At 54.3% G+C, this 14,693-nt stretch overlaps 1 protein-coding gene across 1 annotated transcript in view; it reads left to right on the top strand.

Moving 5' to 3' along the window:
* UBAP1L (ubiquitin associated protein 1 like) overlaps nucleotides 1–5,539 on the top strand; it is a 16,073-nt gene extending 10,534 nt beyond the window's left edge. The window contains exons 5-6 of the mRNA XM_021717708.1: nucleotides 4,219–4,320; nucleotides 5,120–5,539. Of these exons, the coding sequence (XP_021573383.1) occupies nucleotides 4,219–4,320; nucleotides 5,120–5,254 (237 nt within the window). The 3' untranslated portion in view covers nucleotides 5,255–5,539. The remainder of the gene's footprint in view (nucleotides 1–4,218; nucleotides 4,321–5,119) is intronic.
* Nucleotides 5,540–14,693: the final 9,154 nt, after the last annotated feature.

Here is a 14,693-nt window from a genome sequence, read left to right as displayed (position 1 = left end):
CCTCAGCCTTCCAAGTAGCCAGAATTACAGGCATGCGCTACCACGCCCGGCTGATTTTTTGATATATTGTAGAGATGAGGTCTCGCTGCCCAGGCAGGTCTCGAACCCACGGGCTCAGGCAATCCACTCACCTCAGTCTCCCAAAGGCACGGGATTACAGGCTGAGCCACCGAGCCCGGCTCCATCCCGGCTTTAAAGGGAGGGAAATGGATGCTGCTTCTTGGTAAGAGGGGCTGCAGAGAATTTATGGTCCTTCTCAGACTACCCCAAGGAGGCTCCAGTGATCAAGAAAGGCTTGATGTGCGGAGCATTAAGCTGCAGTTCTGGGAGTTGATAAGATCTGACTGAGATGAAAGAGAAGGGGTGACATTCCAGGCAGGGCAGTGTGAACCAGGAGTGGAGGTGGGTAGGCCATGTTTGGGAGGCCTTCATCCAACCAGTCCTGTTGGAGGAGATGGTACATGAGACAGGCCAGAGTTTATCAGGCCAGGGAAGATAAGACAGGGGGAACCGGGTAGATTGAGGGTGCCTTGAAGGCTAGACTGAGAATTTGGTTTGACACAGCAGATGAAAGGGAGGCACAGGATGGCTGCGGGGCGGTGGGTCAGGAGGTGACACTGAATGCCACTGCCTGCAGCATCATCCCCCACCCAATGTCTGCCCTTCGTGGTTGGAAGCTGATCCCTGGGTGGTTGGCCCTCATTCCCCTTTCTCCTATCCCTGTCCACCACCGTTAGAGGGCATGAGACCTGTCATCACTGATGGCTGCAGGGTGCTGGGTCCCTGAGGCCTGTGGCTGCCTGCTCCTGGCAGAGGGAGTGGCAGGACAGTGACTTTCAAACTGGAGCTGGAAGCAGGATGTGCTGCTGTCAGCTCAGGGTGGGGAAGTGCTCCTGGTCCCCCAGTCTGCCACTGCTGCTGCAGCTCTACTCTGGGTTCACCAGTCCATGCCCTGTCCTAGGGAAACACTTCCAACATGGTGAGCCCCATGCGGCTACAATGGTGGGGATATTCACTGGGCACTTTCTCTGCACCCGTCCCTCAGACTGAGAGGATTCAATGAGGTCTCAATTCTGTAAGGTTGCTATTGTTCTCCTGACCATCTTGCAGATGAGGAAACTGAGGCCAAGGAGGTTTGTACAGTCAGTCGATGGCAGCACCAGGGTTGAGGCCAGGTTGGTCTGACTCTGAATCTTGGTCACACAGTATTTTTCCTCTCATTGTCTGCATGAGCACCCCAGGCTGATCAGAGATTTAAGAGCAAACCTAAAGCTACCCCTACCTTTAGCTGCCACTGAAAAGCCAGGTCCTCAGCCAACAAGCTGGCCAGGAAGCTGTGAGAGGCCAGGTACACAGTGGAGCTCTGGCTTCCCTCCCTAGTCCCTCCAGGTCCCATGACAGGCTGAGGTCTCAGGACGTCACTGTGCGAGTCTGATGATTAGCAGCGGGGCTAGGAGGCTTTCACTGCACGGGAGCATTGCGTTCCCACCTGCCTGGCCCCTGGACCTCTGGGCAGCCTTCTTCCCAGTGGGCAGGTGGGGCCAGGCCCCAAGGAGTGGCCTGAGGGGCCTTTGGATGGTTTCATCTGTCCTCCTCTACCAGGTTGGTGTTTCTCTCTGTTCTATGAAGTTCTATCAACTGAGCAGTCCTTTGGGTTCAGATTCCTTCTCCCATTGAAAGACACAATCTTCAGCAAATCCTTTTTGGCCAACATAAACAACAGATGGCCCAGGAGGGAAGGAGAGAGAAGCTTTGTCCATCACTCCTTCACTCCTTCCACAAGTCTTGGGTTGCCCACTGACTGCATGGGGACAGGCACATGTGAGGCTCCACAGGCCAGGCCTAGGCTTGCTATGGCACTCCAGGCACATCAGCACCCTCTTTAGGCCTCAGTTTCCCCCTTCACAGGATGGAGGAGGAATATATGTTTGGAACCATTGACTTCCAGGGGCCCCATCCTGGGGTCTGAAGGGGACAACCTCACCTACCCAGGGGCCTGAGACAAGCCTGGTGGCTTCTATAGTCCCATAGGCCCCAAAGCTGACAAAGTAGCAGAATCTTTATAAATGAAGACTCCCAGGCCTTATCCTGAAGGGTCCCAGTGAGTGAATATGGGGTAGGCTCAGGGGCCTATAATTTTTAAAATTCTGCAGATGGTTCTGAGTTGAGATCAGTGATTTTTGGTCCTAGGTGCACCTTAGAGAGTTATAACAACTCTTAGTGCCCAGGCTTCACTCAAGACCAATCATACCATAACGATGGAGGTGAGGCCTAGGCATCAGTTGTTTTTAAAGGTCCCAAAATGAGGCCAGGCACAGCGGCTCATGCCTAATTACCCAGCATTTTGGAAGATTGAGGTGGGAGAATTGCTTCAGCCCAGGAGTTCGAGACCAACCTGGGCAACATTGTGAGACCTGGTCTCTACAAAAAATAAAAAAGTTAGCCAGGCATGGTAGCTGTAGTCCCAGCTACTTGGGAGGCTGAGGTGAGAGAATCACCTGAGCCCATGAGGTTGAGGCTGTGGTGAGCTATGATGGTTCCCAAGGTGGCCGCAGTGAGTACTGAGGCTGTAAACGGCCACGTGGGTCAGCCAGAGGGCGGAGGGAGTGCTCCCATCTGCCTGCCTCACCTCCTGAAGGTGAAAGCTGTACCTCTGGAAACTCTGACCACTCTCAGGCCAGCTCCACATTTTCTTCTAGCAGCTGCTCCCTCAAATGGATGAGGCATGGACAGAAAGGCCGGATGAGTGGGGCCCTAGTCCTAGGACCCTGGGCAAACCCCCTGTCTTGCATGGACTTCAGTTTCCTCAACTGCAACAGGAGGACTTGGGCACATGGTTTTCAGAATGTGTTCAGAGCATGGGATGGCTGTCCTGGGCACTACTTCTGGGCAGGGACACTACCCTCCGGGCTCCCAGTCCTTGGCCCTGGTTCTCCCGGAGCAGCTCTGATCTCAGCCTGTCATTGCTGAAGCCTCTTCGTGCTTGAACAGAGTTCAGGAGCTAAAATGATTTGAAAGCTGTTAGTCTAGATGACCCATGCTTTCTGTCCAGCTCTGAAGGTCTGCAAATATCGACTTGTTCCTTGCCCACGTATCCGTCACTCTTGTGGTCTGGAACCTCCCCCTGGAACCCACTCTCTGTAAATTCTGCTTGATTTGCCAGGCACTGAGGTTGTCCCGCATCTGGTATTTCTCCCCCACTGAGCTATGAATTCTTGGAGCTGGTTCTTACTTCGACTCCTAAACATGACATGAATCTGCTGAGCTCCTGCCTGCCATGTTGGGTGTCAGGACACTGTGGAGGACAGACTGACCAGCCGTCCTCCACAGAGCATGGCATTAGTGAATGAGAAGGATGACACGGAGCAGTTGCCCAGCTCTACATGATGTGACTGGGATGTGCAGGGGCCATGGGAGCACAGCGGGGCACCTGGTGAAGCCTGGTGGCAGAGAAGCCTCCCAGGGAGGGGAAGTGAAGCCTGCCTCGATGAGGGAGCTGCATATGTGGAGACTGGAGGGTGAGGGAGGGGCTGCGTTGCAGACAGGGAGAGGCCTCGAGGGAGGGCCTGCAGTGTGGACTGGAAGAGGCCTTGAAGGAGGGTCTACTGTGTGGAAAGGGAGAAGCCCTGAGGGAAGACTGGTATGGCCTGGGAGAGGCCTTTGAGCCTTTATCCTGAGGGTAAAAGCAGCCCCGATGACTTCAGTGGGGCATGACTGAGCAGGTTTTCTGCCCTGTGGGACCCTCTTCTGTACCCACTTCTCTAGCAGGGGTATGGGACTGTTGCCCAGCAGGGGCTCAGAGAGTCTGGGTGACAGGTGTGTTTGGCAGATGACAGGCTTGGTGGTGAGGAGTCACATTCACACAGTGGCGTGTTGAGGGCTGCTGGGGTGGCAGGGGAGATGCCAGTGTTTGAAGCCTGGCCTGCTCCCCGCTTCGGTTCTGCCATGACCCTTGCCCACCCTGGCAGCCCTTTTCCTGGATTCCAGTTCCCAGCCCAGGACAAGACCCAGTTCCCAGGTGAAGACCCACTGTCTACCTGTCCCAACTCCTCAGAGGCCTCTGCCTGGCTTCTCTTGGCTCTCGGGCTCTCTGGGGCCACACTGGCATGTGGGTTGCTCCATGGTCCAGCCCCTACTCAGGCCCTGGAGCACCTTGCCACCTGCCTGCTGCCCCATGCCCCCTTACCATCCCTCCCTGTCTGTCTCCTTCTGGCCCAGTTTCTCGGCTACCTGAGTGCCTGTGACCGGTTGCTGCATCAGGGCTACGAAGAGGGCCTGGTGGAGGAGGCCATGGAGATGTTCCAGTTCTCTGAGAGCCAGGTCAGCAGAGCCTTATTCCCTCACCCTGGGGGATAGGAGGGATGGGGTGGACCAGTTCCAGTCCTCAGAGCTGGCCTGTGGGAGACTGCCAGCCTGCTCACCCTGGCAGAGCCTGTGAGCTAAAGCCAGGCCAAGTGGGAGGAGCAGGGGAGCCCAGGAGGAGGTGGGAGACAGAGAGGAGCAGGGGCTTGGTTTTGTTGAACTGAGTCAACACTACAAATACTGCTGACTGTCCTCTGCATCAGACACCAGGTGGCGCCTGGGCAGCGCACAGATGCCTGGTTTCTCCAGGGAGAATGCATTCAGCTGTGGGTCCAGAGCATCTTCTGAGAGTCTGTGGATGCTTGGGGTCCCATCCACAGCTGACACAGTAGCTCTTCCGGGAGGCAGAGGGGGCTGAGGGTGGGCAGTTGCTGAGGGTGGGGTAGTTTCAAGTGCTTGCTGGGAAGAGGAAGGTGGAGGCCGTGCTGGGACCCTGGCAGTGCCTGATCAGGCCCCAGCTGTCTCCCAATGCCTTGTGTGTAGCCTTCCTTCCTCTCCTGCCCTGTACACTACCGTGAGGAGTGAGCAGAAGGGGTGGGTGAAGCCAGGAAGCTGCTGGGGCCGGGCTGGGGCCTCGGCGGAGGAAGGAGCCCAGGGCATCCCAGAGGTACAGGGCTCACCTGGCCTGGAGGGAGGCACAGCTTTCTGGCACGAGGCACAGTGGGTATCGGGGCAGGGCCCCCATGATAGAGGCTGGGCCTGGTAGACCCCTAGAGCCACCTCTCCCTCCTCCCCTCTCCTCCTTTCCCCGCTGCAGGCAGGGGAGTTCCTGCGCCTTTGGGAGCAGTTCAGCGACATGGGCTTCCAGCAGGACCGCATCAAGGAGGTGCTGCTGGTCCATGGCAACTGCCGGGAGCAGGCCCTGGAGGAGCTGGTGGCCTGTGCCCCATGACCACCAGGCTCCTCAGCGTCCAGCCCGCCAGCATAGCCTGTAACCCATCCCACTGCACGGTGAACCTGAGTAAAAAGCGGTGCTCGCTCATTGCAAGACACGACCAGTGCAGGGGTGGGAGGAAATCCCAAGAGGATTCGTGAATGTGCTGGAAGGGTAGCCAGGATGGCAGATGGATGAGCGGGCAAGGAGCTGCATTTCACACACTGCATTTGACTCTTTAAGTTGTGTGTATAAGTAACTCTGATGTAAAAAAAATTAAATACATGATGGGCAGTTCCTTGAGGTCTGCAACCCCTTGGTCTTGCTGTGGAAAGAATATCAAATTGCAGGTCATGAAGACCTAAGTTCTGATTTTAGGTCTGTTGAAGCTGGGCTCAAGGTCTCTTTGGATCTGTTTCCCCAGGAAAAGTAGAGAGATTTGACCAGGGCAAAAGCTTCCAGATCTGACTGCTCTCCATAAGAAATTGCTGAGAATTTTTTAGACCATCCCCAGCACCACTCCTAGATATTCCAATTCAGAAAGCTCAGCCTGTCCAGGTGCACTGGCTCACATCTGTAATCCCAGCACTTTGGGAGGCTGAGGCGAGAGGATTGCTTTAGCCCAAGGGTTTGAGACCAACCTGGGCTACAGAGTGAGACCTTGTCTCTACACAAAATCAAAAAAATTAGCTGGGCATAGTGGTATGCTCTTATAGTCCCACCTACTCAGAAGGCTGAGGCGGGAGGATCACCTGAGCCCAGGAGGTCAAGGCTGCGGTGAGATGTGATCATGCCACTATACTCTAGCCTGGGTGACAGAGTGAGACCCCAATTCCCCCCAAAAAATAAAAAAGCAAGCCCACCCTAGAAGTCCCTAGAATCTTGTGTTTTATGTGGGGAGTCTTCACAGAGTCAAGGGCCATGGCCAGCACATGTGACCTGAGGGCCAACCAGTCTGGGCTCCCTCTGCTCTTCACAGTCTGTGGTCCCATGCAGTCTTTCCGTGAGGGTGGGGAGGCTGGGACCAGTCACCCCAGACTATCCTTTAGAGCTGCCACAGATCCAGTGGACCAGTTGCGAGAGCGGCCAGGACATAGGCAAGCAAGACACTGGCGCCCCTGTTTCCCCGCTGGCCCTGCACAGAGTACGGCGGCAGTCATCAGAGGTACAAAATCTCCTAGCCCCTCCCCCTGCACGTGGACTGCACCTGGAGCTCAGGCCTGTGAACAGTGAACACAACCGTCCACTTGTCTCAGATCCTTAACCCCAGAAGCTGAGTTGGCTGAAGTGTGACAAGGACTTCTGCTGGCCCACACTACATATCTGGGACCAGAATCCAAGGACTCCCCAGGCCTGCCCAGTCCCTCAGCTCTTGCTGCTAGCCTCAATGCCTGCCAACTTGAAATCACATTAGAAACATTCTTTTGCTTAAAACTTGCTTTGAGGCCAGGTGTGGTGGCTCATACCTGTAATCCCAGCACTTTGGGAGGTGGAGGTGAGAGAACTGTCTGAGCCCAGGGGTTCAAGACTGGCCTGGACAACTTGGCGAGATATCATCTCTACAATACATTTTAAAAAATTAACTGGGCGTGGTGGTGCATGCCTATGGTTCCAACTACTTGGAAGACTGAGGTGGAAGGATCACCTGAGCCCAGCGGGTTGAGGGTGTGGTGGCTGTGAGCATGCTGGCAACAGTGAGACTCTGACTCAAGACAAAAACAAAAGCAAAACCAAAACAAAAACTAAAAACTTGCTTTGAATAACTTGCAGGCAAGGCAAAGCTATTGGAGAAAATGGGCAAGATGGTGTTAAACTGGTCGTACGTTTGTTACTAAGAATAAAACGATACTTGGGAAAGACTTAAAGTTTCATTTCTTAGATATGGTTTCAGGTCCAAAGCTATTCATGTTCTGATGAAGGCAACCTGGCCTCCTCTGCCACTTTCTGAAGTCCCTTTGATCAGAGGCGACCAGTTGGCAGATTCCTTATCCATCCATGACTGTCACCTTCTCCCATCTGCCCTAAACCATTTCCTCCTTAGAAAACTATTACTTAATTAACAATGAGACATCAATGGGCAGATTTTTAGTTTAAAGTATTTTTTTAGGAGGCAGAATAGTGTGGTAGTTGAAGGCATGGACTCTGAAGTCAAATCTGGGTTGAAACTACAGACCTATCACTAACAAGCTGTGTGACCTTGTTAAAGTCACATAACCTCTCTGTGCTTTGGCTTCTTATCCATAAACTACAGATATTGAAACTTTCCATTTGTGATGATGGTGCAGGATGGTATACAGGAAGATTTGGCATAATATCTAGTAGCTATTTCCGTATTTATACATATTTATACCCTTCCTCTTTCAAACCCACTGTACTCTGATCCTCCTCTTCCTTATTATCATGGTTAATACATTTTCAGGATTTATAATCAAACTCAGAAAACCCAGGAGAACATCTTTCAGCCTCCGCTGATTAGCAGGGTTCAAAATGGTGGCTGGGTCAGAGGATTCTGGGAGAAGGGCAAGCTCTACAGCTAATCCCAAGGGACATGGGCTGCCCTGGTGGTTTCTGGAAACAGCACACAGGTGACCCAAAGGCATGAGCTGGGCAAGATGACCCCCGGAGAGGAGGCCAGGAGAAGGATCGAATCCAGGCTCAGGCAGTGGCCTAAGAGTGCAGAATGAAGCAAATTCCCCTGTGGCTCTTGCGCTCCCTCCTGTCCCCTCGTGCTTTGTGTCCCCTGCTGTGTCCCCACCATGTCCCCTCAGAGGCACAGTGCTCACAGATGAGAGCCTCCCGACTGACAGGAGGGTCGCCCTGCAGACCCTTGCAGGCTGAGTTCTCAGATTCTCTGTGTGTCCCTCCTAGGAAATGTGCACGCCACCTGCTACTTATCTGACGCTCTGCCTGCTCCTTAGATGGAAACTTGTGACTATGCTGGGCCCACCCGGATAATCCAGTGTAACCTGTGCAGTCACATCTGCACAGCCCCTTCCCTCCTGAGAAGACATCTTCACAGGTCCTAGGGGCCAGGATGGGATGTCATGGGCCACGGCTCACCCGCCCCAGGGGGCGCTGCTGAGCCCACAGTAAGCTGGACCTGGGGGTGGCTTGCTGGCTATCACAGGGCTGTTGTGTTTTGTTTTTGTATTACGCAAGTGGCGTTTCTGTCTTAGAGCAGGTCTCCTGTGTGGGCCTCGAAGTTTCCACTTGCCATGGCAAGAGAGGCCATCCCAGCCCCGAGTCAGGGCCGTGGGCACAGCTGGGTCCAGGCAGGCTCCAAGCTCCAGGCACATGCAGCCTGGGCTGCCCCTTTGTCACCTCTGCTGCTCTTGCTTGATGTTGCATCAGCCTCCTACAGCTGACAATGTCTTTCTGGCATGGGCACCGTGCCTCCGGAGGGGCTGCCAGGGCCTCCTCTGGTCTGTCCCTTCCACTCGGGACAGGGGCGGAGGGGAAGACATACCCTCAGTCACAGGTGTCGAGGTCCTCCAGGAACCAACTGGAGAAGCAAGGAGCCCCTTCCCTCCTCTGGGGCCCCCTCCCCTCAGCCCTTCCTTTCACGTGACCACGTCCGCCTGGCCCAGGGTAACCGCTGGCTGCCCTAGCCTCCGTCTCATCTAGAGATCAGAGAACTCCTTTGTTGACCTCTGCAGCGAACACTCTGCCTTTTACAAGATGATTTAGGGGAGGAGGCAACACTTATCTCAGAACATAACTGGGTTTAGGCACTGGAACGCCTGACCAAGGAAGGGGGTGACCTCCCAGCTCTCCTGCAAGGTTTACGTCAGAACCCCAGTGGAGAGCCTGGGGCTTTAGGGAACTCAGGAAAGAGTCCTAGCAAGGGATGGGAAAGGTGCCCTCAGGCAGGATTGCTGGGCGTACCCGTGCCATCTCCTCACCAACAGGTCCCCTGTGATCCTGGACATGCCAGGGTCAGAGGACCATGACACTTTCTCTCTGTCACACACACCCTCTGTCCTCAGGGGAGTGAGTCTCTGCCATGGCACTATTCAGAGTACGTCTGGGGCATGTGTGCCTTTGTGCTAGGGACAGAGGTGATCCTGAGTGGGGCAGAAGGGACTGCTCAATTCTACTCCAGGGCAGGGCCCAGTCAACCCTGAGTCCCGCTAAGTATCTACTCACCCCATGCTGGGACCTCTGAAAAGACAACGCCTGAGAAGACACCCCCGTTGACAAGCCATCAAGAACTCTTCACTTACTAATTCTTTCACCCCACAGGGTTTGATTAAACACCCTTCTAGCTGGTGCCAGACCCACTGGGCCCAGGCGCAGGAGAGGTGGGAAAAAGCCTGGAGAATGGCCTCTGTGTGGACAGAGGTGGGCAGGGGGTCTGTCAGCAGCCAGCTGAGTAGGTCAGCACCTGTGTGGTTGTAACGTGGTGAAGGACAAAAACGGCCAGCCCCACTGTGGAGTTCTAGCCAGGCACCCCTGCTGGCACCACAGCAGCCCAGTGCAGGGCATGTACCCTGCCATGGCCCTCACACCCCTGGTGGGCAGCCCTCCCTCCTGCCCGTTCGTCTCCAGAGCCTGTCCTTATAAGGTTGCCCACTCAGGGACGTGCGTCTGTGTCCTCTGGGCAGCTGCCCACTCCACGTCATCTGCTGTTTTACTGCTTAAGATTTCTAACGTATGATTTTATTTTTTTGTCGTTAAGAAAATGTTTCTAGGTTGAGCAGAAACATTAACTGGGTGCCAGATGAGGGCAGAGGGATGGAAGCCAGAGGAGCCAGGGACCCAGGACAGACAGCCTTAGGGCACAGCTGAACCCCAGATTCTAAATGCCCCAGTAGCCAAACAATTTCGAGAACTTCCACAGGCCCTATGCAGCCATTTCCTCTTATTTTTTTTTTTTTTTTGAGTCAGGATCTTACTCCATTGCTCAAGCTGGAGTGCAGTGGCATGATCATGGCTCACCACAGCCTCCAGCTCCTGGGCTCAAGCAATCCTCCTGTCTTAGCCTCCTGAGAAGCTGGGACTACCGTTATATGCCACTATGCCCTGCTAATTTCTCTATCATTTGTAGACACTAGGTCTCACTATGTTGCCCAGGCAGGTCTCAAGCTCCTGGGCTCAAGCGATCCTTTCAAAGTGCTGGGATTAAAGGCATGAACTACCACGTCCAGTCATTTCCTCTTAAGGGACACACAGTGTTGTGGGGGAACTCGTCCTTCCCTGGCTGTGAACCACCTTACTGTGGTCCAGAGATCACACATGCCACCCGCACAGGACCAGCCTGCCTCTGGCATGGAACTTAGAGCCTGGAATACCTCACTCTGGTTGCAGCCTTCCAGGACCGTGACCAGCTCCTGCCACAATGACTCTCAGCTGCTGGGCTCCAGTCCTTTTCTAGCTAGGTATTTGGGTCTTCCCAGGGAGCCCTGTGCCACCCAAAGCCTTCCTGTGAGATCTTGTCCTCCTGAACTGAGCTGCAGCACTCTGCCAAATGCAAGGACAGGACACGAGGATCTCAGTGACCCACAGAGCAGAAGATGCATCCTGTCTCCTAGTCGAGAGAGGTCCAAGACTGTGAGGATAGATGGGAAGAGTTGAGCTGAGGCCTCCCCCCGCAGGTCTGGAAGTCATTTTCACCCAGGGGTACTGTCTCCATCTGGAAACTTTTCATGGCTCTGACTGCCCAGGGTTGCCTTCTCCATTCTACTGCGAGGCCCTGGGGGCCAGGACTGGCCCTGACTGGTCTCTCGGCTCCTGCCCTGGGTCAGCTTGTGGTTAGAGAAGGTGCTCAGAGGTGTTTCCTTAATGAATAAGGAAAAGAGGCTGGACACAGAAACTTGCACCTGTCATCTCAGAACTTTGGGAGTCCAAAGTGGGAGAATGACTTGAGCCCAAAAGTTTGAGACCAGCCTGGGCAACATAGTGATACCTGGTGTCTACAAAAAATTAACTGGGTGTGGTGGAGCATGCCTGAGCCCAGGAGCTGAGGATATGGTGAGCTGTGATTGTGCCACTGCACCCTAACCTGTTCCCCCCCCCAAAAAAAAGAAGGAAAAGAGGGAGGAAGGGGGGACTCAGGTGAGTCACCTAGGGAATGGCCCATGCTGAAAAGGAACTGCCTTCCAAAGCAGTTCCAAGTCCCCAGGTGAAAGAGCCACTGCAACACCGTAGGGATGTTCAAGTACTTGGGATGATATGGCAAGTGAGATGATTTTGGGGACAAAGCCACCCCTCACTCCTTAGTGTCCAGCCCCTCAGACCCCGGCAGACCACTTGGCTGGTTCTGGAGCAAGGACAAGATCTTGGGGTTGCAGGGAGGTCCTGGTGTTCATCTGCATGGGCCCAGCTGACTCTCGCCTATGATGTTCTCCTCTGGGAGCACATGGCGTCTTTTGTAGGCACAGGATGGAGCAGAAACATGTTCAGGCCATCCCTGAGTGAGCAGGAGTGGTGGCCATTCTTCCTGGAGCAGACTGAGCTCTGAGGAGTCCCTGTGTCCCTTAGGCCTCAGTCTTGGTGATGAGGAACCTTGCTTTGTCACCCAACCCTGGGCCATGTAGGTAGGTAGCCAGTGAGATGTCTAGGGACAGCCCAGAGCTGTTAAGGGGTTCAGAGTAGGAAGCTGAAACTAAGAGAAGTTCTAAGCTCCCCAGGAGTGCAGGGGCCTTGGCTACAGAGCTGGGACCTGGGGTTATGGGCATGACACTATCTCAGCCTGTTTTTTTTTTTTTTTTTTTGAGTCAAAGTCTCACTTGGTTACCCAGGTTGGAGTGCAGTGGTAGGATCATGGCTCACTGTGGCCTTGACCTCCTGGGCTCATGTGATTCTCCCGCCTCAACCTTCTGGAACTACAGGCGCATGCCACCAAGCCCAGCTGATGTTTAAATTTTTTTTGTAGAGATGGGATTTTGTCCAGGCTGGTCTCGAACCCCTGGGCTCAACTCATTCTCCTGCCTCAGCCTCCCAAAGTGCTGGAATTACAGATGTAAGCCACCACTCCTGGTCTCAGCCTCTGGTCTTCAGCAAGCCCAGGGGTGGGATGGCCACCGCACAAGCCAGGTGAAAACTTAGTCAGTCCTCCCCCCTGCACTCTACTTCCTCCGCTGGGGGGAGGGGGTGCTATCCCACATTCCTAAGGTGATGAGGGACCATGGGGATACTCTGGAGACAATGCCCCAACCAAGAGGAAAGGTGGAGATGCTTTCCAGGCCAAACTCTCCTCTTCAGGGCTTCAACAACACCATGTGGTCAGTAACTGCCTTCACCTGAAGCCAGACCCACTGCTGCCGCTCAGACGGTCCATGGCCCTTGTGTGAGGGTCCAGAGCATGCTCTGGTTTGGCAACACAGACTGTGGCAGGCACTGTGCTGGACAGTTCTGTGTGCTATCACTCTCCCACAGCTCTCTACATGTAGGTACCACTGTCCTCACTGATAGGTGCCCACCTGAGGCTCAGAGAGGAAACAACTGCCTGGGACCACACAGAAAGTGCTGTACCTGGATTAGGACCTGGAGAGTCTGAGCTGTTATCTGGAACTTCCTGGCCACCACAAAGTTCCCCTCACACTGGACCAGCTCACATGTCCCTGCCCTGAGGCTGCAGCAGATGTGTGCTCCAGACACCTCTTCAATGATAGGTGCAAACTGGGGCTCGGGAATGTTATGCTACCAGCCTGGTATCACTCAGCAAATGGGGGCAGGGCTGGGCCTGGAGCAAGGGTCTCCAGGGCTCCCCTGAGTACCCCTGGAATTTGCCTGGTAATAGTCAGATATGGTCAGGGCAGTGGAGAGCCAGGCCCACCTGGAGGTTGGGGTTGCAGGCTGCCTAACCCTGGGAGGGGCAGAAGCTGTGCACCTGGAGCTCACACAGGGGTTCTGTTTTCACTCCCAGCTGCTCCTCAGAGAGCATTCCAAGGTTTTTCCCCCTCGCTGAGATTCAAGCAGCTTGGAGGAGGGTCCCGGTTTCTGGGCCTCCTTTAAGATGCTCCTCTGGTTCCCACAACTGTGTCATCAGGCCAAGGTACCAAGGTGGGCATGTTACAGCACCCTTTGTTGAGCCTGAGCCAAGTCACTCAGTAACAGAGGCCTAGAGGGCTGAGGGTCAGAGGGGACAGAGGGGACAGGGTACATGTCAGCAGTGTTAAGGAGATGGCACACTCAGTCAGGATGTCAGAGGAGAGCTGAGGATGGAGGCTATTTATGGAGGGCCCCTGAGGGTCACAGCAAGGCTGGTGACAGCAGGGCTGTTGCCACTCCTAGGCCTTGCAGAGAGAGGAAGCCACCACAATGGGCAGACTGCAAGGGTGATGAGGAAAGGGCCACCTGATGGCAGCTGGGACTCCTGCAAGATAGGGTGGGAAGCAAGTCCCCCACCCCACACTCGTCCCACTTTCCACCTTCGGCTGCTGGTCTGCCTTGGGAGCCAGAGCCCAGGGAGCCCAGTGAGGTCACCAAGCAGGGCCTCCTTCAGGGACTGAGCAGGAGAAGTGAGAGCAGATCTAGAGGGACACAGGAGGTATCAACACAGGCAGATAAGGGGCTTGGTGTTCGAATACAAGAAGTATCTTTGCCTGTCATATCGCCTTGAACACTTGCTGTGGCTCTCCAGTTCCTACAGAATTAAGCCCACATTCTCCAGCCTGGATTCAAGGCTCTTCACATTCAGACTCCAACCCACTTCTCTGGTCCCATAGCCATGGGTGCTTCACATAATCTGCACGATAACCCCATATGAAGTCAGAGTTATTATAATCGTCTCCATCCTACCAAGAAACTAGGTCTGTCTGAGTGCTCATGGCTGGCAAGCGAGGGAGCTGGCATATGGACCCAGAGACCCTGACACTCAAGCCTGGGCTTCAGTGTTCTGCCACGCTGCTGCCTCACTGATGGGTACAGACACAGGACACAGTCCATTCATCACACCTGCGCCTTCCTCCCAGCCAGTGTCCCATAGAGGGTGGAGAAGTGTGAGGAGAGGGTAGGAAAGGAGCACATAGCTGATCTAGAAGCTCTCACTTCACCCTCATGACAACCCTCTGGCACAGGAATTCTTGTCTCTTATTGGAGCTGCCACCTCCACTTCAGAAAGCTTAAGGAACTTACCTGTGGTCAAACAGCAGTCTCCGTCAGAGCCAGGATGTGACTCCAAAACAGCTGGCTGGCTGGCAGAACTGTCCCTCTGCAGAGTGGCACCTGTAAGACCCTGAGGCCTGGTTTCCACCCTAACCTGGTATTATCTCCCTCTCTGAGCACCTGAAATTCCCTCAGGACTTTGGCGTCATTAATATCTTTGGAAGACACAGCTGGAATGAAAATGTTATCTGAAAGAGATGCATGCTGGGTCAATGGCTTCTGGCGTGTGTGTGTGTGTGTGTGTGTGTGTGTGTGTGTGTGTGTGTGTACACGTGTGCGTGTGTGATTTGAAGGGCCCAGGTGCCCAAATACTACCACTAGACATCAACTCCTTTACTTCTATCTGCTA

This window comes from Carlito syrichta, unplaced genomic scaffold (assembly GCF_000164805.1).
Source record: "Carlito syrichta isolate Samal-C Ts95f unplaced genomic scaffold, Tarsius_syrichta-2.0.1 Scaffold310114, whole genome shotgun sequence".
NCBI lineage: Eukaryota > Metazoa > Chordata > Mammalia > Primates > Tarsiidae > Carlito > Carlito syrichta.
This window is presented reverse-complemented; position numbering and strand designations above follow the sequence as displayed.